This window comes from Mustelus asterias, chromosome 29 (genome assembly GCF_964213995.1).
Source record: "Mustelus asterias chromosome 29, sMusAst1.hap1.1, whole genome shotgun sequence".
NCBI lineage: Eukaryota > Metazoa > Chordata > Chondrichthyes > Carcharhiniformes > Triakidae > Mustelus > Mustelus asterias.
Window position 1 is genome coordinate 8,245,167 of NC_135829.1, and position 26,358 is coordinate 8,271,524.

Below are 26,358 nucleotides of genomic sequence, written 5' to 3' on the forward strand. Positions count from 1 at the left end.
CTTACATTCTCCCCCCACCAAAAATACAGCATGCCCCCATGGTGAAGTACATGACATAGGACCCAGTTAACCAATTACACTATGTACCTTATAGTGTGATGACTGGTATAATAGTGGGTGAAAAGAGTGAACACTTGTATGTCCTACTACTACAGACTTTGCACACGGCTCTCCCAGCTTTGTATAATGGAAACGGTCTGCTGGCTTTCTCTCTCTCTCTGTGATCTCCTTATCTCTGGTTCTGGATTGGCTATGTTAGATGTGTCTGTAAGTGCCCTCAACAGAACGGTCTGATTCTACTTCCCTTTGCTCAGTTACTACCTCTTCTATCACAACAGGTAGCCCTTCTGAAGATTCTGAGCTCGCTGCGACTTCTGTCACTTCTGTAGCATTTGTGGGGGGATTGGACTCTGTAGGTATGACATCCTGTTCCGGTTGTTCACAGATTCCCTCCGGATTGTCAATGATCAGGTCCTCTGGGTAATGTCCATACTCTGACTCTGAGTCTGAAGAGTTTTGATCTCCCAGGGGCACATCAGCTGCGGAGTCATCTTTGTGAACCTCAGGAGTTTGATTCCTTTCTTTTGCTTTTCTGCGCCTGAGGGCTCTTGGAGAGGGAGTAGGCTTTGAGTCATCTCAGTGCTCAATTGGACCTCTTGTCCCAGGGGCAAAATATGATTTCGGTGCATTACCTTAATGGTTTTAGACGATAAACAGGAAGATCAGACATTTGACTCTCAACCACATAAGGATTTGCACTCCACCGATCAGCAAGCTTCTGTTTCCCTTTCAGGCCAAGGTTTCGAATGAGGACTCTATCCCCAGGCTTCAAGCAATGGTAGCGCACTCTCTGGTCATACCTCTCTTTGTTACTTTGGTTCATTTTAGCGGAAGTGGCTTGGGCCAACTGATAGGCTGCTTGCAGCTCTTTCTTCATCTTAGACACATACTGCAAGTGGGAAGTTGTTGAGGTCCCATCCGCTGACACGCCAAAGCAAACGTCCACAGGAAGTCTGGCTTCCCTCCCGAACATTAAAAAGTAGGGTGAATACCCGGTAGCTTCATTTGGGGTACAGTTGTACGCGTGGACCAGATGTGCAATGTGCTGACTCCATTTGGACTTTTGACTGGGCTCAAGAGTTCCTAGCATGTTCAACAGGGTTCTATTGAACCTCTCTGGTTGAGGGTCACCTTGTGGGTGGTATGGTGAAGTTTTTGATTTCCTCACACCCAACATGGTCAACATCTCCTTCACCAACTGGCTTTCAAAATCCCAACCCTGGTCTGAATGTATGCGAGTTGGTAGGCCGTAGTGAATGAAGTATTTCTCCCATAGAGTTCTGGCAACCGTTATGGCTCTCTAAACCTTGGTTGGGAATGCTTGTGCATACCGAGTGAAGTGGTCAGTGACTACCAACACATTGCGGGAATCAGGTTCTATGAAGAGAAAGTCAATGCATACAAGATCCATAGGGCCTGAACTTTGGATGTGGGAAAGTGGTGCTGCTCTCTGTGGCAGAGTCTTTCTCTTAATGCAGCGTTCACATGTCTTGCAGTATGTCTCTACGTCTAGCTTCACGCGGGGCCAGAAGAATCTGTCACAGACGAGTGCATAGGTCTTGTCAAATCCCAGATGTCCATTGTTGTCATGCAGTGACTTCAGAATCATACGGTGGAACTTCTTGGGGAGCACAAGCTGTCGCTGTAAGCGTAGGTCAGACTGTTTGACTGTCCTGTAAAGCAGACCCTGCTCGATTGACCACTTCCCCCACTCTCGTTTCAGAAGTGTAAGATCAGGATGGTTTGTCTGTATTTGACTTGCCGGTGCCTTCTGATTGACAGCTAGCCATATTTCTCCTATACACGGGTCGCTTTTCTGAGCAGCTTGAAGCTCTGCTGGACTGAAAGTGGGCAGCTGATCAGCTACTACTGCAACGGTATGACAGAAAGCCTTGGGAACTGCCGACACATGAGCTCCTATTTGTTCGATCACACATGGATAGGAGTGTCCTGCTCGTGTGCTACTCGACACCGTCTGACAGAGAGCCCGCACTCCTGGAACTGGGATTTCTTGCCATTCATCATCTGGTGTCATGCTGTCATGTGGACGTCGAGACAACGAGTCTGCGTCAAGGTTATGCCGGCCTGGTCTATACTTAAGGCTAAAGTTGTAGGTGGACAGTGCTGAGAGCCAGTGATGACCAGTGGCATCCAGTTTAGCTGACGTTGTGACGTAGGTCAGGGGATTGTTGTCCGTTCTGACTTGTACAGTAGCTCCGTAAAGATAGTCATGTAGCTTATCCACAATAGCCCACTTGAGAGCTAAAAACTCCAGTTTGTGTGCTGGATAGTTTTTCCTCAGATGGCGAGAGACTTCTGCTGATGAATGCAACTGGGCGTAGACCATCATCATGCTCTTGGTATAAGACACCACCTAGTCCGTCCAGGCTAGCATCCACGTGCAGAATGTAAGGCTTCTGTGGATCTGCGAACGCCAATACAGGTGCTTTGGTGAGCCGGGTCTTGAGTCCTTGGAAAGCAGGTTCGCATTGCTCACTCCACCAAGAGCCAAAGGGTTCAGAAGGCTTGAAGTAAGTCTTGTCAGGTGAGTTTGCAGTCTGACTCCCCTTGGAGCGGGGATGGGGAGGATATCCTTGAAGGAGTCCGTTGAGGGGACGGCAGAGTTTGGAGAAGTCCTTGACAAAGTGGCGATAGTAGCCACAAAATCCAAGGAAGGATCTGAGCTCTGTCACCGTTTGGGGTCTTGGCCAGGAGACAACAGCCTCTACCTTGGATGGGTCTGTCGCTATTCCGTCCTGCGACACTACATGTCCAACATAGGTGACAGAAGTCCTGCCAAACTGGCACTTGTCAAGCGACAGCTTCAGACCTTCTTCTTGGAGCCGGTCAAGCACTTTGAGCAACCGCTCCTCGTGTTCTTCGAGGGTTCGTCCAAACACAATGAGATCATCCAGGTACACCAACACCTCCAGAAAGTCCATGTCGCCGACAGTATGTTCCATGACTCTCTGAAAAGTGGCCGGTGCTCCGGAAATTCCCTGAGGCATGCGTTCGAACTGATAAAAACCCAACGGGCAGATAAAAGCAGTCTTCTCCTTGTCAGCCTCACTCATGGGTATTTGATAGTACCCGCTCCTCAGGTCGAGGACTGTGAACCATTTACTCCCAGACAAGCAGTGAAGAGCGTCTTCTATCCTTGGGACAGTGTACTGGTCCGGTATTGTTCGAAGGTTAAGGGTTCGGTAGTCCACGCACATTCGTACCTTCCCTGACTTCTTGCGTACGACTACTATTGGCGATGCGTAGGGATTACGCGATTCAGAGATGATGCCATGGCTCTGTAGTTCCTGTAGGTGCTGGCGCACATCCTCAAAGTCAGCAGGCGACAAGCGACGTGACCTCTCTCGGAAGGGCCTTGCATCCTTCAGTCTTATTTCACGTCTGGTGCTTTTAGAACAACCTACATCCCACTCGTGCTGAGAGAAAACCTCTTTCCTCTCCATAATTCTCTCACAGAGACGCCTCCTTGCCTCCTCTGGCATCGGAGAGGCTCCAAAATCAAAAGAGGAAGGGGTCAGTTCGATTGCAGCTTTATCCGCACACTGTGCCCTCGGCAGAGGAACAGGGGCTACTGGAAAAATATGGGCTACTGGAGTCCCACGTTTCAAGGAGATTTCTCTGGATGACAGGTTCTTCACAGTCACAGTAATGCGTCTGCTGGAAACAACTGATGCAAGATGAATCTCAGGCCTCACCCACAACTCTTCAGGGGAAAAAGTGTCAATAGGCTGATCTATCAATGCTCGCTGGTCTGTGAAATCACCAGGAAACCTTGGGAGGCCAGTGACTTTAAACACTTGTCCTGGTTGCAAGGTGATTGGCTTGTGCTGGGTAAACCACACAGTACCATGCTTGTCTACCCCTTCTGTTGTTTCAGACTGGGTGAGTGTCTCATAAGCTTCTCGGAGGACGGGGTGTATGGTCAAAGTACCCAAGAGGCGTTCTCCTGCCTGTTCTTTACAGGACTCCACCAACTCTCTCACCAGCCAGGTATTAGTCCCCACCAGCACGGCAATGTTGTTATCTTTCACAGGGTCAGGACATACTAAGGCCAAAGTGTCAACTGTCTGCGGCACTCCGGTTACAGCAGCAGTGAACTTGAGTTGTAAGGACAGGTAGCCATCATATGGGTATTGGTGAGAGCTTAAACCCCATATTTCCAGGTCTTCAAGTGGCTGGAGAGGTAAGTGTTTCAGGTAGGTGTCGTAGAAGTTGCGATACAAAATGGTTACTTGGGAGCCACTGTCAAGCAAAGCTCTTGCATAAACTCCTTCTATTTGCACAGGTACACCAGAGATGGGCCCCACTAATCCTGCAGGTAACTGTTTTGAGCCTTGCTTCGCTGGGGGTGGACAGTGGGTGGAACGTATTTCACACGGAACCAAGCACCGTTCCTTCACCTGGCTCCTGAGAAGTTTCCCTGCTGTCTGTTTGCTTTGATCAGCTTCTGATTCACTTTCCTCAGATCCTCGAGTTCTTTGCACCCTCTCCTTGTATGCCCATCTTGCCCACACCTGTAGCAAACGATTCCTGCCGGTAGTGGTTTGGACATTTTCACTCGGGGCGACGTGTCTCGAACAGCAGCTTCTGGCGCCTGCTGTACGGACCCAGTCCTTGCTGTCGTACTTTCAGATGTGGGGGTAACTGGAACGGCGCTCAACAGTCTGGCCACCTGAGAAGTCAGTTCCCTTACCTCATTTCGTAGGCTGTTCAACTCAGCCGTAACTGAGGACTGCGGTACACTGGCGGTGGCAGTAGCTTTCACCCCTTCTCTGGCGCTAATCCAATTTTCTTCCTCTCTTACCTCCCGCATCAGCTGGAAGAAGGAAGGGGGTTTGTCCAGGGTGTGGCTCATCCTTACACGCAGAGCAACCATGTCTCGAGCGAGTGCACCCTTGACCAGCTGTTCCATCCGAGCTCGATTCATGTCTGCAGCCGTAATTCCTCCCTTAAGAAGAGCACGATGGAGAAGTGTGGCAAGGCGATATAGAAAAGCAGAGAGTTTTTCTCCTTCATCCTGGTAAGTGTGTCTGAACTTGGCCAAGATGTCGGCTCCACTCTCTGTGGTGCCATAAGCTGTGTCCAGAGCAGATAAATAATTGGTGGCCGTAGCAGTGGGAGTGCTAACTTTCAAAATCGGACGATGTCAGCAGCAGGCCCTTTTAAACTCTCCACTATACGCTGTCTCTTGGCAGCGTCAGTGCATTGCCACTCATTGATCATCTGGGTAGCCTGCTCCATCCAGGCATCATATTCTTCCTCACCTGGGGGTACAGGTTTCAGTCCTGAAAACAGTCTCAGCTTTCTGTAGCTAGGCCCATCGGTAGACACTTGGTTGCACTTGTCCACCAGTTTGCCAATAGCAGTCACTAAATCCATGTTCACATCCACTTTGGGAGCTCGATTTTCTGATACTATGGCCTGAAAATCCTCCATTGACTTGCCTTCCTGTTGTAGTAGTAACAACAGCTTTGGATGGAAAGCGTCCTCTTCAGGAACAGCATCCTGTGTGACAAGGCTTTCTAGCGTATGCACAGCCCATGGCCCAGGTTCTCCTTCAATACCTACATCTGGAGGTACAGTGTCAGGGGTTAAATCAATGCTAGTCTCCACTAGTATGAACAACTGTGTGCCAGTAGAATCCCCACGGCGACCACAAATCTTGGTGCGACCAAAGACTTTCACTGTGTTTAAGACCCTAGCAATGGTCTCCTCACTAGTATCTATTGGCACATTGCTCAGTAATATGCCACGAGAAAGGCAGATATTCTTTTGGCGGCTCCAGTCAGCAGCCTGAGAAAAATCCATTGTCTTAAGTGAGCTCCGAACACTGTAAAACTTTTCCTGTTGTAATTACTGGGTTAACTGTTACTGACTGACGGGGAAAAAATTATTTGACCTGTCTGGTAAACAGGAATGATCCCAGCGGTGCCTCCAAAAATGTAACCCCCTGCTGACCACTATATGGGGCTACTATTTAACTGTTCGATTTACAGGATCCTGAATTCCTAGCAGTTGATGGTGAGCTGGCTAAACTTCCTGTTTACCCATAAATGCCAGTACAGGCTTGCATGGAAAGGATTTGAGTATGTTTAGCGCGGTGCCTCCAAAAATGTTATTGAGATAAACCTTATCATGAGAAAAGGTTTGGAACAACAAGGTAAACGGGATAACAAAAAAATTTAATAACAAATATAATTAGCAGATATAAACAAGTAAAGAATCCCAACTGAAGATTTTCCAATTAACAGTTTCAACCTGAGAAATGTTCAGAATATCACCAAGCACTTTGAATTTTAAACGTTGGGGCCCATCCGTTGGTGCACATCTGAAGGAAACCACATTCTGTTACCGTTCCTGTCTGATAGTACTCACTTAACCCCGACACACACACACAGTCCAGACGGGTCTACGAGAGGGAAGATGATGGAGCAAGCACACGAGGCAGAGGTGCCGCGAGCTATCTGTGTAGTAACGCAGGTCCAGTGCGCTGAAGGCTGTCCTCCTCGGCAGTCATGAAAAACCAAGCAGTTCTACCCGAGAAAGATTCACTTCGAACTGACTTTTCACTGCCTCTGAAAAGCTTCTCTTCAAAAAACGTGGCTGTCCCTCTTCTGCACACTCCCTCCTCAGCTCTGCAGCTGCTTCACTTCCTGGCGCCTTTTTTTTCCTCCCGCCCCCAGAGCAATCCCATTGGCCCAGCCCACATCACTCAACCAACAGCATCCTGTTCACAGCACCCGCCCGGCAAACAGGACACTGAAACCCACAAGGGACAAAGAACACTGGTAAACGTCTTCCCCACAAATTTTCCTCAGTCCCTTACACTTACAAGAGGGGCAGGCACGGTGGCACAGTGGTTAACACTGCTGCTTCACAGCGCCAGGGTCCCGGGTTCGATTCCCAGCTTGGGTCATTGAGTCTGTGTGGAGTCCACACATTCTCCCGGTGTCTGCATGGGTTTCCTCCGGGTTCTCCTTTTTCTAACAACACTCCAAAGATGTGCGGGTTAGGTTGATTGGCCATGCTAAATTGCTCCTTAGAATCCCAAGATGTGCAGATTAGGTGGATTGGCCATGCTAAATTGCCCCTCAGTGTCCCAAGATGTAAAGGTCAGGTGGGTTGGCCATGCTAAATTGCCCCTTAGTGTCCACAGATGCGTAGGTTAGTTGGACTGGCCATGCTAAATTGCCCCTTAGTCTCCAAGATGTGCAGATTAGGTGAATTGGTCATGCTAAATTGCCCCTTAGTGTCCAAAGATGTGTAGGTTAGTTATAGGGCGAGGCAGAGGCGGCACAGTGGTTAGCACTGCTGCCTCACAGCGCCAGAGACCCATGTTCGATTCCTGGCTTGGGTGTGGAGTTTGCACGTTCTCCCCGTGTCTGCGTGGGTTTCCTCCGGGTGTTCCGGTTTCGTCCCACAGTCTGAAAAACCCTAATGCTGGTTAGGGTGCATTGCCCCAAACAGGCTCTGAAGTGTGGCAACTAGGGGAATTTCACAGTAACTTCATTGCAATGTTAATGTAAGCCTTACTTGTGACTAATAAATAAACTTTTAGAGGACCTGGGTAAGGTACTCTGTCAGAAAGTCAGTGCAGACTCGATGGGCTGAATGGCCTTTTCTGCACTGTCGGGATTCTATCCAAGTGCTCTGTCGAAACATGTCTGATAATACAAATTCAGTAAAAGAAGGTTTATTGCTTCAAGTCGTATCATAATTTTAACTTGAGGCACTAACTTGTAGCAGTAGCTGGCATTGTGAGCATAATAACGGCACATGGCTCCATCGTCATCGGGGAGACCTGTGCTGAAGCTCGTGGGGGACAAGTTGTAACGCCCAGTTCTGACAAATTCATCGTTCTCTCTGGGGACGCCAGGTTCCACAGCAACTCTGTCACCTGGAGCAAAGAAAAACACAGCCAACCGTTAAATTTAACAAAGAATTAAGAAAGAAAATTATTTCTTTTCAGTTTCCGGCATTCTCTGAACTCAAGAATGTTGGGTTTCTGGAAACTTGGTGTGTGCCAAGACTACAGGTTCTCTGAATATGGTCATTTTAGCATCCCTACGTCTGAGAGTGTTGACGCATGAATTCTCTGAAATGAGTAGCAAAAAACGGTAAGTCGTCTTGAAACTGATAGTCTTCATAGAATCATTACCATGCAGAAGGAGGCCATTTGGCCCATTGTGTCTGCTCTACCTATGAGCAATTCTCCCCATGAGATTAGTCTTCTCCCTGTAACCCTGCACATTCTACCCTCTCACATTCCAATTCAACTCCCTCTTGAAGGCCTCAGTTGAATCTGTCTCCACCACACTCTCAGACAGTACATTCCAGATCCTAACCACTCGCTGTGTGAATCTGTCTCCACCACACGCTCAGACAGTACATTCCAGATCCTAACCACTCGCTGTGTGGAAAAGTTTCTCCTCGTCTTTTTTTGCCAATGGCCTTAAGTTGGTGCCCTCTCGATCCTTACACTGTCGGAAGGACATTAAGTGGCAACTTAGCATGACCAATCCACCTAACCTACACATCTTTGGACACTAAGGGGCAATTTAGCATGACCAATCCACCTAACCTTCACATCTTTGGACACTAAGGGGCAATTTAGCATGACCAATCCACCTAACCTACACATCTTTGGACACTAAGGGGCAATTTAGCATGACCAATCCACCTAACCTTCACATCTTTGGACACTAAGGGGCAATTTAGCATGGCCAATCCACCTAACCTGCACATCTTTGGAGTGTGGGAGGAAACCGGAGCACCCGGAGGAAACCCACGCAGACACGGGGAGAACGTGCAGACTCCACACAGACAGTAACCCAAGCCGGGCATTGAACCTGGGGTCCCTGCGCTGTGAGGCAACAGTGCCAACCACTGTGCCACCCCGATATTAATTGCCATTAACAATGACAAGTGTTTTGGTGCCAAGTATGTATCCCATTTCCTTGTTAAAATTAACTCCTACTGCCCTTTCAGGCTGTGCCACTTAACCATATAAAACCGCACAAAAATTTCTCCTGGTGTCTCCCCTGGATCTTTCGTCAATTCCATCAAATCTGCATTTCTTTGGTTCCTGACCCACTTGCCAGAGGAAAACCTCCTCCTCATTTATTCCACCTTTATAGTTCCTAACGTCCTCTCTTCAACCCACCTCCATTTCTGCGGTTAATACAGGATGAACGCACTGCGGCCTCACCTGCTTTGAGGTGTTGGACCTCAGATCCCACTTTAATCACCGTCCCAGCGACCTCGTGACCCACAACCAGTGGCTTCCTGATGGTAAAATCTCCAACTCCTCCATGCAGCCAGAAATGGATATCCGTGCCACACACCCCGACGGAATTAATCTTCAGCAGAACCTCTGAAGAAACAGTGGGGAGGTTGTAACCAGCGGCCGAGGTACAAATGCTGCCCTACAAACACTTGGAGTTCCGAGCGTTTATCTTATTGCCCCTTGAGCTCCGAGTTATTATCGCCCGAAAATTATGATGGTGAGTCAATGATGGCGTGCTGAGGGCAAGAGGGCTTCTGGGGCTTTGATGATTGTTAAAAGGGGGTTCAGAAAACCCTGGGTTACTAAACGGAGGAAATTAACTTAGAGCAAGGACCACAATGTCAAAAGAGAAAATGCTGGAAAATTTCAGCAGGTCTGGCAGCATCTGTAAGGAGAGAAAAGAGCAGACGTTTCAAGTCCCGATGACCCCTTGTCAAAGCTTTGAGAGCTTTGACAAGGAGTCATCTGGACTCGAAACATCAGCTCTTTTCTCTCCTTACAGATGCTGCCAGACCTGCTGAGATTTTCCAGCATTTTCTCTTTTGGTTTCAGATTCCAGCAATCCGCAGTAATTTGCTTTTATCAAGGACCACAATGTGGTTTATACTTATTTTATACTAAAGGTACTACTTGCAGAGACACTCACATAACTACAGCTATGGAAATTAAACATGTATTTTAGATTTAAACAAGTATGTTTTGAATTGTGTAACTTGGCTAAAATGCAAACTGCCCTGGAGCATAATGGAAGGAGAGTTAAACCAGACAGGACACATTCTTTGGGAACAATAAACCACAGAATACAGTTATCGTCGAATCATAGATTCCCTATATTGCAGGAGGAGGACATTCGGCCCATCGAATCTGCACCGACCATGATCCAATTCAATGGCTAAAAGAGATAGGAGGTGCTGCCTTTCTGTAATTTTTCATATTTTTAGATGCGTCTTTGGAATGTGACACAGTGGTTCGCACTGCTGCCTCTCAGCGCCAGGGACCCGGTTCGATTCCCGGCTTGGGTCACTGTCTGTGTGGAGTTTGCACATTCTCCCCGTGTCTGCGTGGGTTTCGTCCGGGTGCTCCGGTTTCCCCCCCACAGTCCGAAAGACGTGCTGGTTAGGGTGCATCGGCCGTGCTAAATTCTCCCTCGGTGTAACCCGAACAGGAGTGTGGCGACTAGGGGATTTTCACAGTAACTTCATTGCAGTGTTAATGTACGCCTACTAGTGACACTAATAAATAAACATGAACATAAATACATTGAGAAGTAATTCTTTGCACCGGCAGCCACTTCTGGTCCCATTAAAGGCGATATCCGTTGGCGGGTTCCCCGTGGCCATTGATTTAGGAGGGACTGGAAGATCCCGCTGGAAGCCAAACATGGAAAATAGGTGCAGGAGTAGGCCATTCGGCCCTTCGAGCCTGCTCCACCATTCAATATGGTCATGGCTGATCATACACTTTCCGTATCCCACTCTCGCTTTCTCTCCTTGATCCCTTTGGACAAAAGGGCCACGTCCAGATCCCTCTTGAATATATCTAACGAACTGGCCCCAAGAGCTTTCTAAGTTAAGTTTAAGTTTTATTTATTAGTCACAAGCTTATTATTATTAATTTGTCACAAGTAAGGCTGACATTAACACTGCAATGAAGTTACTGTGAAAATCCCCTAGTCACCTCACTGCGGCACCTGTTCGGGTACACTGAGGGAGAATTTAGCACGGCCACTGCACCCAACCAGCACGTCTTTCGGACTGTGGGAGGAAACCGGAGCACCCGGAGGAAACCCACGCAGACACGGGGAGAACGTGCAGAGTCCACACAGACAGTGACCCAAGCTGGGAATCGAACCCGGGTCCCTGGCGCTGTGAGGCAGCAGTGCTAACCACTGTGCCACCAGACAGAATCCCTACAGTGCAAAAGGAGGACCTTCAGCCCAACAAATCTGCAGCGACAACAATCCCATCCAAGCCCTATCCCCCGTAACACCGCACAGTGTTAACCACCGTGCCACCCCCGAGGTAGCCAATTCCACAGGTTCGCAACTCTCTGAGTGAAGAAGCTCTTCCTCATCTCAGTCCTGAACGGCTTACCCCTTATTCTTAGACTGTGACCCCCCCCAGTTCCAGACTTCCCCACCATCGGGAACATTCTTCCTGCATCTAGCTGCCTCACCACTGGAAAAACCTGCAGGGAAGGGGGGGGGGTCTGGAAAATCCCGGCCAATCGTTGCTGCATTAATATTAATAGAAATATTAAGACTTGCCGTTGGGTGCTGGTTCTGGAATCGGTCGCTGCTCCTGTGGACAGATAGTCAGAAAAGTATTTAATCCTTCACGGATATGACACAGAGCAGTAGAAATGGTCTCTGGATGATCGCTCTTCACGTCCGTGAATTAAAAGTTCCGTCCGGTCCCTGTAACGATACACTTTCAAAGGCTTAATCACTGAACAATAAAGCGATCTCCAAGAGCAGCCGCATGTTTGCAGCTTGTTCCAAAATACCTCTATCCTCGGAGAACTCCTCCCCCTGGGGTGATTCCCCACTCTCAAGTCCCGATTGGTCACCCAAGCCAGCTGACCCTTACTCTGCTGTGTTGCCCTTCTAAAGAATAATCGCCACAGTGCCGTTGGCTCCAACAGGTCAAATGGGACAGGGAGAGTACATGTGCTTCTCAAAATTCCTCACTTGAGGGATGGCAAACGAAAGGTCGCACCAACTAGAACTGCCCAATTTGTAAGGACTTCCACATGTGCAGTCGGTAGCTACTCCTGCCTTAGTTCACAGAATTTCACAGGACAGAAACAGGCCATTCAGCCCATCTGGTTGGTGCCACTGTCTACACTGCACGCAAGCTTCCTTCCATTCCCACCTCACCCCATCCTGCCATCGTCCCCTTCTATCCCAGCAATGGGCAACCTAGGCTAGTGAGTGGGCCGCATGAGTGGCCCTTCCTTCATCTCAGTGGGCCGCAAGATTGAAATCGGGCTTGTCCACTAACCGTGACCCTTGAATAAGATTAAATGCAATTAATACATGCCGAATAGGTGGCACTGCTGCCTCACAGCGCCAGGGACCCGGGTTCAATTCCAGCCTCAGGTGATAGTCTGTGTGGAGTTTGCACATTCTCCTTGTGTGGGTTTCCTCCGGGTGCTCCGGTTTCCTCCCACTCTTCAAAGATGGGCAGGTTAGATTGATTGGCCATGCTAAACTGACCCTCACTGACCCGGATTTTCCGGCCGCACTCACCCCAAGGTTGGAAAATCCCACCTGAGGTCAACAGACCTCTGCATGGTCCGTGTACCGTACGCCACGAATCTCGTGATGGGCGGGATGGGAAAGTTCCATCCTTAGTGTCCCAATATGGGTCGTGGGATTAGCAGGGTAAATACGTGGGATTATAGAAATAAAGAAACATAGAAGATAGGAGCAGGAGGAGGCCATTCGGCCCTTCGAGCCTGCTGCGCCATTCAAAGAACAAGAACAAAGAACAAAGAACAATACAGCACAGGAACAGGCCCTTCGGCCCTCCAAGCCCGCGCCGCTCCCCGGTCCAGGATTGAATCCTGAATCCAGGATCCCCGCCCAATTTTCCAGCCTATCTACATACCAATATCCTATTCATTATGATCATGGCTGATCATCCAACTCAATAGCCTGATCCTGCTTTCTCCCCATAACCTTTGATCCCATTCGCCCCAAGTGCTATATCCAGCCGCCTCTTGAATACATTCGATGTTTTGGCATCAACTACTTCCTGTGGTAATGAATTCCACAGGCTCACCACTCTTTGGGTGAAGAAATGTCTCCTCACCTCCGTCCTAAATGGTCCACCCCGAATCCTCAGACTTTGAGATAGGGGAAGAGGATAGGGCCTGGGTAAGATACTCTGTCAGAGAATCGGTGCAGACTCGATGGGCCAAATGGCCTCCTTCTGCACCATAGGGATTCTATAAATTCTATGATATTTCACAACAAGCTTTGGAAAATGTTGAATCATTCATATATTAATACAACTGTCATTGACAAAACATCTTTGATTGGATGCACAGGGAGTGCACGACTACCATTCCGGATTAATTCCCTATTGCTCCATTTCCAGGCTAAGCAGGTGCAGCAGGTAATTAAGAAGGCAAATGGGAATTTTGTCCTTCATTGCTAGAGGGATGGAGTTTAAAAACAGTGAGGTTATGTTGCAGCTGTATAAGGTGCTGGTGAGGCCACACCTGGAGTACTGTGTACAGTTTTGGTCTCCTTACTTGAGAAAGGATATACTGGCACTGGAGGGGGTGCAGAGGAGATTCACTGGGTTGATTCCGGAGTTGAGAGGGTTGGGTTATGAGGAGAGGCTGAGTAGACGGGGACTATACTCATTGGAATTCAGAAGAATGAGGGGAGATCTTCTAGAAACATATAAGATTATGAAGGGAATAGATAAGATTGAAGCAGGGAAGTTGCTTCCACTGACGGGTGAAACTAGAACTAGGGGGCATAGCTTCAAAATAAGGGGGAGCAGATTTAGGACTGAGTTGAGGAGGAACTTCTTCACACAAAGGGTTGTGAATCTGTGGAATTCCCTGCCCAGTGAAGCAGTTGAGGCTACCTCATTGAATGTTTTTAAGGCAAGGATAGATAGATTTTTGAACAGTAAAGGAATTGAGGGTTATGGTGAGCGGGCGGGTAAGTGGAGCTGAGTCCACAAAAAGATCAGCCATGATCTTATTGAATGTCGGAGCAGGCTCAAGGGGCCAGATGGCCTATTCCTGCTCCTAGTTCTTATGTTCTTAAGCGCCAGGGTGCGTTTCCTCCGGGTGCTCCGGTTTCCTCCCACAGTCCAAAGATGTGCAGGTTAGGTGGATTAGCTATGCTAAATTGACCCTAGTGTCAGGGGGATTAGGAGGCTAAATATATGGGATTACAGGAATGGGGCCTGGGTGGGATTGTGGTTGGTGCAGGCTCGATGGGCCGAACGGCCTCTTTCTGTACTGCTGGGATTCTTTGATTCTTGGACAGTTCAAACACAGAACCGAGGGAGTGCAGCAACAGAATTCCAATGTAGCAGCCACACCTTACTTCACAGAATCAAAGAATACTACAGCGCAGGAGGAGGCCATTTGGCCCATCGAGACTGCACCAACCGCAATCCCACCCAGGCCCTATCCCCATACATTTACCCCAGCTAGTCCCCCCCGACACTAAGGGGCAATTTGGCATGGCCAATCAACCTAACTCTGGGGCCTGTTCGGATACACTGAGGGAGAATTTAGCACGGCCAATGCACCCTAACCAGCACGTCTTTGGGCTGTGGGAGGAAACCGGAGCACCCGGAGGAAACCCACGCAGGCACAGGGAGAACGTGCAAACTTTGCACAGACAGTGACCCATAGAACCATAGAATCCTACAGTGCAGAAAGAGGCCATTCGGCCCATCGAGTCTGCACCAACCACAATCCCACCCAGACCCTATCCCCATATCCACCCACTAATCCCTCTAACCAATGCATCCCAGGACACTAAGGGGCCATTTAGAATGGCCAATCAACCTAGCCCGCACATCTTTGGACTGTGGGAGGAAACCGGAGCACCCGGAGGAAACCCATGCAGACACAGGGAGAACGTGCAAACTCCACACAGACAGTGACCCGAGCCGGGATTCGAATCCAGGTCCCTGGAGCTGTGAAGCAGCAGTGCTAACCACTGTGCCACCGTGCCGCCCCAAGCTGGGAATCGAACCCGGAGCCCCTGTGAGGCAGCAGTGCTAACCCATTGTGCCACCCATTTGACAAAGCGCTGAGAATTCTGCTCAATTCTCTCAACCCAGGTCAGCGCGTAGCTGCCTGTGCCAGCTTTCCGGCTGTGGAGATCTTGCTGCTTGCAAAAACTCCTGCCACCTTTGCCTAGGTAAGGACAGTGACGACGCTCCCCAGGTATTGTTTCCAAAACACCCTAGTCTTTCTTTCTGTTGACTGCACTAATGCCCCCCGAGAGTTGGCAGGCTAAATTTGGTGTGAGCAGGCAGTGCTAATCTACAATAACTCCGCGCCCACCCAATGTTAGGGATATAACAAGACACAGAAGATGTTAAGTTACCAGTCTTAAATCCCCCGCTGCATGGATCACAACAGATAGATTCTCCTGATGTTCCATGTCCAACTTCACAATGGAGATGGTGATTGACTCAGCTGCTGCTGAACTCAGAGCTGGTTCAATGAGTGACTTACACTGGGCAAAGTTTGCTTCTGTTTTCCTGGAACTCAACTCAATCAATGCTTTGTATCGACTGCCCAGGAGTTCATTCATCGAGTCACTGTTTATCTGCCTCTTTGAGCAGCACAGGTAAGGTAATGCGGAGTTGCTTGGCTGCCTTCCTGCTTTGCCTCAAAAACAACAGTGGAATGTGTTTTGTTTTATTTGCGTGCGCTCCGATTCTTTAAACGGAGCTCCAATCATGAGGCGTCGCCCTGGTTACACAGAGGGCGAATGCGACGATACGCTGCCCCGTAACTTCCGACCCGGAATACCGGCTTAAGTCGATTATGCGCCCGCACATGCGCGTGGGGCCAGCACAGAAGTCTTGTGCACTGAAAGAGCGCCAATTTTGAACCGCCCATGCAAATTCTGAAGCGCTGCGCTGCAATTGCGCCGAAACTTCCGCCACTTGCGCTGTTGGTTAGGTGAGTTTTTTGCCCTTATTTCATTGGCACTTTTCATTTTTTGATGGCGTTGGACTGGGGTGAACACAGTAAGAAGTCTCACGACACCAGGTTAAAGTCCAACAGGTTTATTTGGAATCGCGAGCTTTCGGAGCGCTGGTCCTTCATCAGGTGAGTGGAGAGGTAGGTTTCACAAACACGGTATATATCGGCCAAGACACAATTGCAAGATAATGGTTGGAGTGCCCAGTAAGAAGTCTCACAACACCAGGTTAAAGTCTGCTTACTGGGCACTCCAACCATTATCTTGCAATTGTGTCTTGGCCGATATATACCGTGTTTGTGAAACCTACCTCTCCACTCACCCGATGAAGGGGCAGCGCTCCGAAAGCTCGCGATTCCAAATAAACCTGTTGGACTTTAACCTGGTGTCGTGAGACTTCTTACTTTTATTTTTTGGTCTCGCTGCAGCACGCAGAGGCGACAGACATTATTTGGATGGGTTACTAATTTTTTGTACATAAAGAACAAAGAATAATACAGCACAGGAACAGGCCCTTTGGTCCTCCAGGTCTGTGCTGATCACGTTGTCCTATCTAGACCAACCTCTTATATCCCTCTATTCCCCGTCTGTTCGTGTGCCTATCTCGATAAGTCTTAAATGTCGCTAACGTATCTGCTTCAACCACTCACTTGGCAGTGCATCCCAGGCCCCCACCACCCTCTGTGTAAAAAAACTTCCCCCGCACATCTCCACTGAAACCTTTCCCCTCTTTATCTTGATCTTGTGCCCCCTTGTAATTGTCATCTCTGCCCTGAAGTTGTTTAATATATATGTAAAATAAATATGTAAAGCACAAAAAAGTGAAGGAATAACTTTTGCATTTTTTTTCATGACAACTAATTCCATTAAAAATGTTTGTTCGCATCTAACAAACTGGATGTCAGTGTCTGGAATGAATTTCAGCATTTTGGATTTTGCAATATATTTTAAGCAGTTTTTAAACCCCATTTTAAGAGTCTCCCTGACACAACACAGCTAGTTCAAATGCTTTGGGAAAGTGCATCACTTAAAATGACGCATGTAAGTCACCTGTAAGCTGATGTGAACTTGGTATTACAGAATCCAGTACAACTTGAAAATTTGGAGTCATGTTCGAGAACATCACGCTTCTCACTTGATTCTTTAAAGTTTGTTTATTTGTCACAAGTAAGGCTTACACTGCAATGAAGTTACTGTGAAACTCCCCTAGGGAGTTGCTACACTCTGGCGCCTGTTCGGGTCAATGCACCCAATCAACACGTCTTTCAGAATGTGGGAGGAAACTGGAGCACCCGGAGGAAACCCACGCAGACACGGGGAGAACAAGCAAACTCCACACAGACAGTGACCCAAGCTGGGAATCGAACCTGGGACCCTGGTGCTGTGAAGCAGCAGTGTTAACTACTGTGCTGCCGTGCCACTCACTTAAGTTCTTCTTGAGATTTTGATGTGGGTATGGAAAAGTCACTCTACATGTAAAATCCAAACCCCCTCCCTTGCCCACCTCCCACTCCCTGACAGGGCAATCCATCAAGGCTCTATCATTGTAACCTAATGTATTTACCTCATTAACCTAAGGGGAAATTTAGCATGACCAATCCGCCTAACATGCGCATCTTTGGACTGTGGGAGGAAACCGGAGCACCCGGAGGAAAACCCACGCAGACAACGTGCAAACTCCACACAGACAGTGACCCAAGCCAGGAATTGAACCTGGGTCCCTGGCGCTGTGAGGCAGCAGTGCTAACCACTGTGCCACCGTGCCGCCCCTGCTTTTAAGTCCCTTATTGCACAATACATAAATAGTTTCTACAATTTTCAAAAGATTAGTACTGAGAAACACTGTTAACACACTTTATCAGAAATGCAAGCCTGTCAAGGGAATTTCTCTTTCTCTGAGAGCGACAGAACGGTTGAGGTTCGATGGTAGAGGTAGTTTCAGTTGAATTTGTTTCACGAGGATTCCAGGATCTGCTCCTGGAATCAGTGCCTCATTTTCCTCCGTGCAATTGGATGCAGCACTTTGACCTGCCATTTACTGATCAGTCACTTCATCCCTGGGGCAAACAACACTGCTCGCTGCACAAGGTTTAAAGTTGATAGGCTTACATTAACACTGCAAGAAGTCACTGTGAAAATCCCCGAGTCGCCACACTCCGGCGCTTGTTCGGGTACACTGAGGGAGAATTCAGCACGGCCAATGCACCCTAACCAGCACGTCTTTCGGACTGTGGGAGGAAGCTGGAGCACCCGGAGGAAACCCTTGCAGACACTGGGGAGAACGTGCAGACTCCACACAGACAGTGACCCAAGCCAGGAATCGAACAAAGAAAATTACAGCACAGGAACAGGCCCTTCGGCCCTCCAAGCCTGTGCCAATCATGATGCCTGCCTAAACTAAAACCGTATGCACTGCCAGAGTCCATATCCTTCCATTCCCGTCCTATTCATGTATTTGTCTAGTTGCCCCTTAAATGCCGCTATCGTACCTGCTCCCACCCCCTCCCCGGGCAGCGCGTTCCAGACATTCACCACCCTCTGTGTAAAAAAAAACTTACCTCGCACATCTCCTCTAAACTTTTCCCCACGCACCTTAAACCCATGTCCCCCAGTACTTGACTTTTCTACCCTAGGAAAGAGCATCTGACTATCCACTCTGTCCATGCCCCTCATAATCTTGTAAACCGCTATCAGGTCTCCCCTCAACCTTCGTCATTCCAGTGAGAACAAACCGAGTTTATCCAACCTCTCCTCATAGAACCCGGGTTCCTGGCACTGTGAGGCAGTAGCTCTAACCACTGTGCTACCCCTAATTGAATCACCGGCCCTCGGGATGGCTTCTAACCCTGCAAATGATCAAAGAACAAAGACAATCACAGCACAGAAACAGGCCCTTCGGCCCACCAAGCCTGCACCGACCGTGCTGCCCGACTGAACTAGAACTCCCTACCCTTCCGGGGACCGTATCCCTCTATTCCCATCCTTTTCATGTATTTGTCAAGACGCCCCTTAAAAGTCACTATCATATCTGCTTCCACTACCTCCCCCGGCAGTGAGTTCCAGGCACCCACCACCCTCTGTGTAAAAGACTTGCCTCGTACATCTCCTTTAAACCTTGCCCCTCGCCCCTTAAAGCTGTGCCCCAATGAGCAACATGTTTCTTCACTAGCTTGTCCTGCACTTTCCCTTCATAGAACAATTACCCTGTCCTGATCGTAACAACGCCTGGGTTGGTCTGCTTTCAAAATTCTTCACAAAGACCAGATTGTCTATCTCCTAATGCCCTTCCTGCCTAGGACAAATCCTGGTTCCTTTACCGACTGATCTGTCTTGACTCCACCCTCCCCACCAAATCCAGAACTACCAGGCTAAACCCGGTCCTCGGGAATCAACCCATTAGCAGCTCAGCTGGACCTATTCCAGCAGTGGTATGTGGGTGGTTCTATAAGCTAATGAGGGGAGGCACGGTGGTTAGCACTGTTGCCTCACAGCCTTCAGGAGAACAGTGACCACGACACCACACAACCCTGCCACAGCAACCTCTGCAAGACCTGCCGGATCATCGACACGGATGCCATCATCTCACGTGAGAACACCATCTACCAGGTACACGGTACCTACTCTTGCAACTCGGCCAACGTTGTCTACCTGATACGCTGCAGGAAAGGATGTCCCGAGGCATGGTACATTGGGGAAACCATGCAGACGCTACGACAACGGATGAATGAACACCGCTCGACAATCACCAGGCAAGACTGTTCTCTTCCTGTGGGGGAGCACTTCAGCAGTCACGGGCATTCAGCCTCTGATCTTCAGGTAAGCGTTCTCCAAGGCGGCCTTCACGACACACGACGATGCAGAGTCGCTGAGCAGAAACTGATAGCCAAGTTCCGCACACATGAGGACGGCCTCAACCGGGATGTTGGATTTATGTCACATTATCAGTAACCCCCACAGCTTGCCTCCTGGACTTGCAGGCTGTCCTGTCTGGAGACAATACACATCTCTTTAACCTGTGCTTAATGCTCCCTCCACCCACATTGTCTGTATCTTTAAGATCTGGCTGGCTGTAGGGATTCGCATTCTAATCAGTATTCTGTAACTTGATTTTTGTGTCTCTGCACCCTGTTTGAGAGCACATTTCCACTCCATCTGACGAAGGAGCAGCGCTCCGAAAGCTAATGGCATTTGCTACCAAATAAACCTGTTGGACTTTAACCTGGCGTTGTTAAAACTCTTACTGGCCTCACAGCACCAGGGACACGGGTTCAATTTCGGGCTTGGGTGACTGTCTGTGCGGAGTCTGCATGTTCTCCCCGTGTCTGCGTGGGTTTCCTCTGGATGCTCCGGTTTCCTCCCGCAGTCCAAAAATGTGTAAGTTCGGTGGATTGACCATACTAAACTGCCCCTTAGTGTCAGCAGGATTAGCTAGGGTAAATATGTGGAGATAGGGCCTGGGTGGGATTGTGGTCGGTGCAGACTCGATGGGCCGAATGGCCTCCTCCTGCACTGTAGGGATTCAATGATTCAAATGGGCCACTTTAGTTTCTAATGAAGCAGGTGCTTGCTTTCTCATTGCTGGCTTTGAACATTTGAACTGGGTATTCAGCCGGCTCATGTGACGAGGGGGTGATAAGGTGACGTGCGGATAAATTTGATCCCATTGAAGGCCATGAGCTGCTGGAATTTGGAACTTGTGGATGCTATTCCATTGTCTGAGGCCAATGCCTCTGGTACACCATGGGGAGCTAAACATTGACGCGGCTTTTCAAGTGGTGCGGGTGAAGCTGTGGCCCTCATTTCGAATACCGCAATCCATTTCGAAAGGGCATCCACCAGCAAAAGGGACATTGTGTCCTTAAATTGGCTGATGTCATCACCGTGAACTCTCACCCATTGCCGACCTGGCCATTCCCAAGGCTGCAAGGGAGCAGCAGCGGGTAACCTGTGCCATAGTTGGCACTGGTCGCATTGTTTTGCCGTCCTTTTCTATATCAGCGTCAATGCCAGGCCATCAATAGCAACTCCTCACTAACATTTTCGTCTTCGATGCGCCCAGATGGGCACTGGGCAATTCTTCTTGCAGTAATTAAAGGGTGGCACAGTGGTTAGCACTGCTGCCTCACAGCGCCAGGGACCCGGGTTCGATTCCGGCATTGGGTTACTGTGACTGTGTGAAGTTTGCACGTCCTCCCCATGTCTGGGTGGGTTTCCTCCGAGTGCTCCGGTTTCCTCCCAACGTCGTGCAGATTAGGTGGATTGGCCGTGGTAAATTGCCCCTTAGTGTCCCCAAGATGTGTAGGTTAGATGGGATTAGCCATGGGAGATGTTTGAGGTTACGAGGATAGGGTGGGGGAAGAGGGCCTGAGTAAGATACTGTGTCAGAGAGTTGGTGCAGACTCGATGGGCCGAATGGCACTCTCCTGCACTGTAAGGAATTATGATTTTCTTCCTGGTTTGGGGATGACCACTCTCGCTCTCCGAAGGATGAGACCAGCTTCGCAACTGAGCCCATCTTTTGGGAACTGATAAGGCTTCATTTCTCACAAGGTGTTCTCATTTTGCCAACCAGACAACAGCATATACTTCATCTTTGCCAACATGCGGTAAGTGAAGTGACTTTCTTCTTATCCTCCCCCACCCCCCTCCTCTCCACTCCATCAGCCCTGAAAGAATATCCCAACTGTTCCCCATACTGTAGCCAGTTCCCAGTGGTTGTGTCGAAGGCCTCTTGCTTTCCAAAGAGAAGCATGTCTGCTCCTGCTCTTTCACCCTTGGATCTATCTGATTCACTCTGCAATTTTGAAATGCCATGCTCTTTGAATTCGATTTGACTTGATTTGATTTATTATTGTCACATGTATTAGCATACAGTGAAAAGTATTGTTTCTTGCGCGCTATACAGACAGAGCATACCGTTCATAGAGAAGGAAAAGAGTGAGTGCAGAATGTAGTGTTACAGTCATAGCTAGGGTGGAGAGAAAGATCAACTTAGTGCGAGGTAGGTCCATTCAAAAGCCTGATGGCAGCAGGGAAGAAGCTGTTCTTGAGTCGGTTGGTACATGACCACAGACTTTTGTATATTTTTATTCGTGTCACAAGTAGGCTTACATTAACACTGCAATTAAGTTACCGTGAAAATCCCCCTAGTCGCCACACTCCTGTTCGGGTACACTGAGGGAGAATTTAGCACGGCCGATGCACCCTAACCAGCACATCTTTCAGACTGCGGGAGGAAACCGGAGCACCCGGAGGAAACCCACGCAGACATGGGGAGAACGTGCAAACTCCACACAGACAGTGACCCAAGCTGGGAATTGAACCCGGGTCCCTGGCGCTGTGAGGCAGCAGTGCTAACCCACTGTGCCACCGTGCTGCACTCCCTCAGTACTGCACTTGAGTGTCAGCCTAAAATGCTGTGCTGGACTGAGGCTGGAGTGGGCCTTGAACCCACAATTGTCTGACTCAGTGTTGAGAGAGTTTTCCATTTAGTCAGGGCTGCTAACCTCAAGTAATTCTTTTCCTTTAAATCCATGGTAAACTCATGGTCCCTGATGCAAGTCTCCTGCTTTCCATCATGATGGTGCTCAGGAGGGAAATCACTCCAATCCCTTCAAAGAAAATGAACATACAAACATATGAATTAGGGGAAGGAGTAGGCCACTCGGCCCCTCTCACCTGCTCCACCCTGGCGGATCTGATCGTGGCCTCAATCCCACTATCCTTTGATTGCCTTGTTAGTTAATCACTTATCTACCTCTGCCTTAAAAATATTCAATGACAAGGGGGCAGCGCAGTGGCACACTGGTTAGCACTGCTGCCTCACAGCCCCGGGGACCCGGGTTCAATCCTGGCCTCTTGTAACTGTGTGGAATTTGCATGTTCTCCCCGTGTCTGTGTGAGTTTCCTCCCACAGTCTAAAGATGTGCAGGTTAGATGGATTGGCCATGATAAATTGCCCCTTAGTATCCCAAGAGGTATAGGTTAGATAAGAACAAAGAACAATACAGGAACAGGCCCTTCGGCCCTCCAAGCCCGTGCCGCTCCCTGGTCCAACTGGACCATTCTTTTGTATCCCTCCATTCCCACTCCGTTCACATGGCTGTCTGGATAAGTCTTAAACGTTCCCAGTGTGTCCGCCTCCACCACCTTGCCTGGCAGCGCATTCCAGGCCCCCACCACCCTCTGTGTAAAATATGTCCTTCTGATATCTGTGTTAAACCTCCCCCCCCTTCACCTTGAACCTATGACCCCTCGTGACCGTCACCACCGACCTGGGGAAAAGCTTCCCACCGTTCACCCTAACTATGCCTTTCATAATTTTATACACCTCTATTAAGTCTCCCCTCATCCTCCATCTTTCCAGGGAGAACAACCCCAGTTTCCCCAATCTCTCCTCATAACAGGCAACATCCTGGTAAACCTCCTCTGTACTCTCTCCAAAGCCTCCACGTCCTTCTGGTAGTGTGGCGACCAGAACTGGACGCAGTATTCCAAATGCGGCCGAACCAACGTTCTATACATCTGCAACATCAGACCCCAACTTTTATACTCTATGCCCCGTCCTATAAAGGCAAGCATGCCATATGCCTTCTTCACCACCTTCTCCACCTGTGACGTCACCTTCAAGGATCTGTGGACTTGCACACCCAGGTCCCTCTGCGTATCTACACCCTTTATGGTTCTGCCATTTATCGTATAGCTCCTCCCTACATTATTTCTACCAAAATGCATCACTTCGCATTTATCAGGATTGAACTCCATCTGCCATTTCTTTGCCCAAATTTCCAGCCTATCTATATCCTTCTGTAGCTTCTGACAATGCTCCTCACTATCTGCAAGTCCTGCCAATTTTGTGTCGTCCGCAAACTTACTGATCACCCCAGTTACTCCTTCTTCCAGATCGTTTATATAAATCACAAACAGCAGAGGTCCCAATACAGAGCCCTGCGGAACACCACTAGTCACAGGCCTCCAGCCGGAAAAAGACCCTTCCACTACCACCCTCTGTCTTCTGTGACCAAGCCAGTTCTCCACCCATCTAGCCACCTCCCCCTTTATCCCATGAGATCCAACCTTTTTCACCAGCCTACTGAGGGACTTTGTCAAACGCTTTACTAAAGTCCATATAGACGACATCAACGGCCCTTCCCTCGTCAACCATTCTGGTCACTTCTTCAAAAAACTCCACCAGGTTAGTGAGGCATGACCTCCCTCTCACAAAACCATGCTGACTATCGTTAATGAGTTTATTCCTTTCTAAATGCGCATACATCCTATCTCTAAGAATCTTCTCCAACAACTTCCCCACCACGGACGTCAAGCTCACCGGCCTATAATTACCCGGGTTATCCTTCCTACCCTTCTTAAATAATGGGACCACATTAGCTATCCTCCAATCCTCTGGGACCTCACCCGCGTCCAGTGACGAGACAAAGATTTGCGTCAGAGGCCGAGCGATTTCATCTCTCGTCTCCCTGAGCAGCCTTGGATAGATTCCATCAGGCCCTGGGGATAGATTAGTCCATGTTAAGTTGCCCCTTGGTGTCCAAAGATGTGCAGGTTAGGTGGATTGGCTATGCTAAATTGCACCTTAGTGTCCAAAGATATGTAGGTTAGGGGGATTGGCCATGCTAAATTGCCCCTTAGTGTCCAAAGGTGTGTAGGTTAGGTGGATTGACCATGCTAAATTGCCCCTTGGTGTCCAAAGATGTGCAGGTTAGGTGGATTGGCCATGCTAAATTGTCCCTTGGTGTCCAAAGATGAGTAGGTTAGGTGGATTGGCCATGCTAAATTGCCCCTTGGTGTCCAAAGATGTGCAGGTTAGGTGAATTGGCCATGCTAAATTGCCCCTTGGTGTCCAAAGATGTGCAGCTTAGGTGAATTGGCCATGCTAAATTGCCTCTTAGTGTTTAAAGATATGTAGGGTTAGATATATTAGCCATGGGAAATGTGTGGTGTTATAGGGATAGGGCGGGGAAGAGGACCTGGGTGAAATACAGTCAGAGTTGGTGCAGTCTCGATGGGCCGAATGGCATCTTCTGCACTGTCGGGATTCTATGATTGTTATCCACACTGTGGGGAAGAAAGGTCCACAGAATCACAGCTGTCTGAGAGAAAGAAATTTTCCTTATCTCCACCTTAAAAGGGAGGCCCTTATTTTTAAATTGTGTCCCCTAGCCCTCTCCTCTCCCACAAGAGGAAATGTCCTCCAGTCAGCCTCCTCCAGGATTTTATATTTTTCAACGAGATCACCGGTGTTCCTGCCGTAATACGGCTGCCACCAGAGGTCAGCAGAGAGCTGGAGCCTTCTAACCCAATCACATTGCGATGACAGTTCTTCCTTCACTGGGAGGGATTTTCCAGCCGCGCTTGCCCTGAAACTGGAAAATCCCACCTGAGGTCAACGGATCTTTCCATGGGACCGCCCCTTGCCCACTACGATTCCCGTGGGGGGCGGAACAGGAAAATTTGCCCCACTGTCTCAGTGAGTCCCCGCAGCGACAACCACAAGGTGACGACCTTACAACCTGCATACCTGAGGGAGCCGATGGCCGCGTGGTATTATTGCTGGACTATTTAATCCAGAAACTCAGCTAATGTTCTGGGGACCCGGGTTCGAATCCCGCCACGGCAGATGGTGGAATTTGAATTCAGTAAAAAATTGAATCTGGAATTAAGAATCTACTGATGACCATGAAACCATTGTCGATTGTCAGGAAAAACCCATCTGGTTCACTCATGTCCTTTAGGGAAGGAAATCTGCCATCCTTACCTGGTCTGGGCTACATGTGACTCCAGAGCCACAGCAATGTGGTTGACTCTCAACTGCCCTCGGGCAACTAGGGATGGGCAATAAATGCTGGCCAGCCAGCGACACCCATGTCCCACAAATAAATGAAATAAAATTACTTGGAGGACCATTCTGCAACACATTGTCAATCTGTTAGGTTTAAGACCATAAGAATCATAGAATCCTACAGTGCCGAAGGCCATTCGGCCCATCGAGTCTGCACCAACCACAATTCCACCCAGGCCCTATCCACATAACCCTAGGCATTTACCCTAGCTAATCCCCCTGACACTAAGGGGCAATTTAGTGTCTGGGGGATTGAGGCAAAGGGAATCAAAGGATGTAGGAGAAGGCAAGATCAGGCTATTGAGTTGGGTGATCAGCCATGATCATAATGAATGGCGGAGCAGGCTCAAAGGGCCAAATGGCCTCCTCTATGTTATGCTGGACTAAATCACATGGAAGCTACAGAATAAGTTTCGGAACAGTGATCCTTTATTC

The 26,358-nt window shown here is 48.9% G+C and overlaps 1 protein-coding gene across 2 annotated transcripts in view; it reads right to left on the reverse strand.

The window, feature by feature from the left end:
- LOC144480523 (sorbitol dehydrogenase-like) overlaps positions 1-15,743 on the reverse strand; it is a 33,648-nt gene extending 17,905 nt beyond the window's left edge. For both annotated transcript variants that reach the window (XM_078200086.1, XM_078200085.1), the window contains exons 1-4: positions 15,459-15,743; positions 11,634-11,667; positions 9,290-9,454; positions 7,819-7,978 (exon numbers count right to left, since the gene is read on the reverse strand). In XM_078200086.1, the coding sequence (XP_078056212.1) occupies positions 7,819-7,978; positions 9,290-9,454; positions 11,634-11,667; positions 15,459-15,668 (569 nt within the window). In that variant the 5' untranslated portion in view covers positions 15,669-15,743. The remainder of the gene's footprint in view (positions 1-7,818; positions 7,979-9,289; positions 9,455-11,633; positions 11,668-15,458) is intronic.
- Between the last annotated feature and the right edge of the window lie 10,615 nt (positions 15,744-26,358).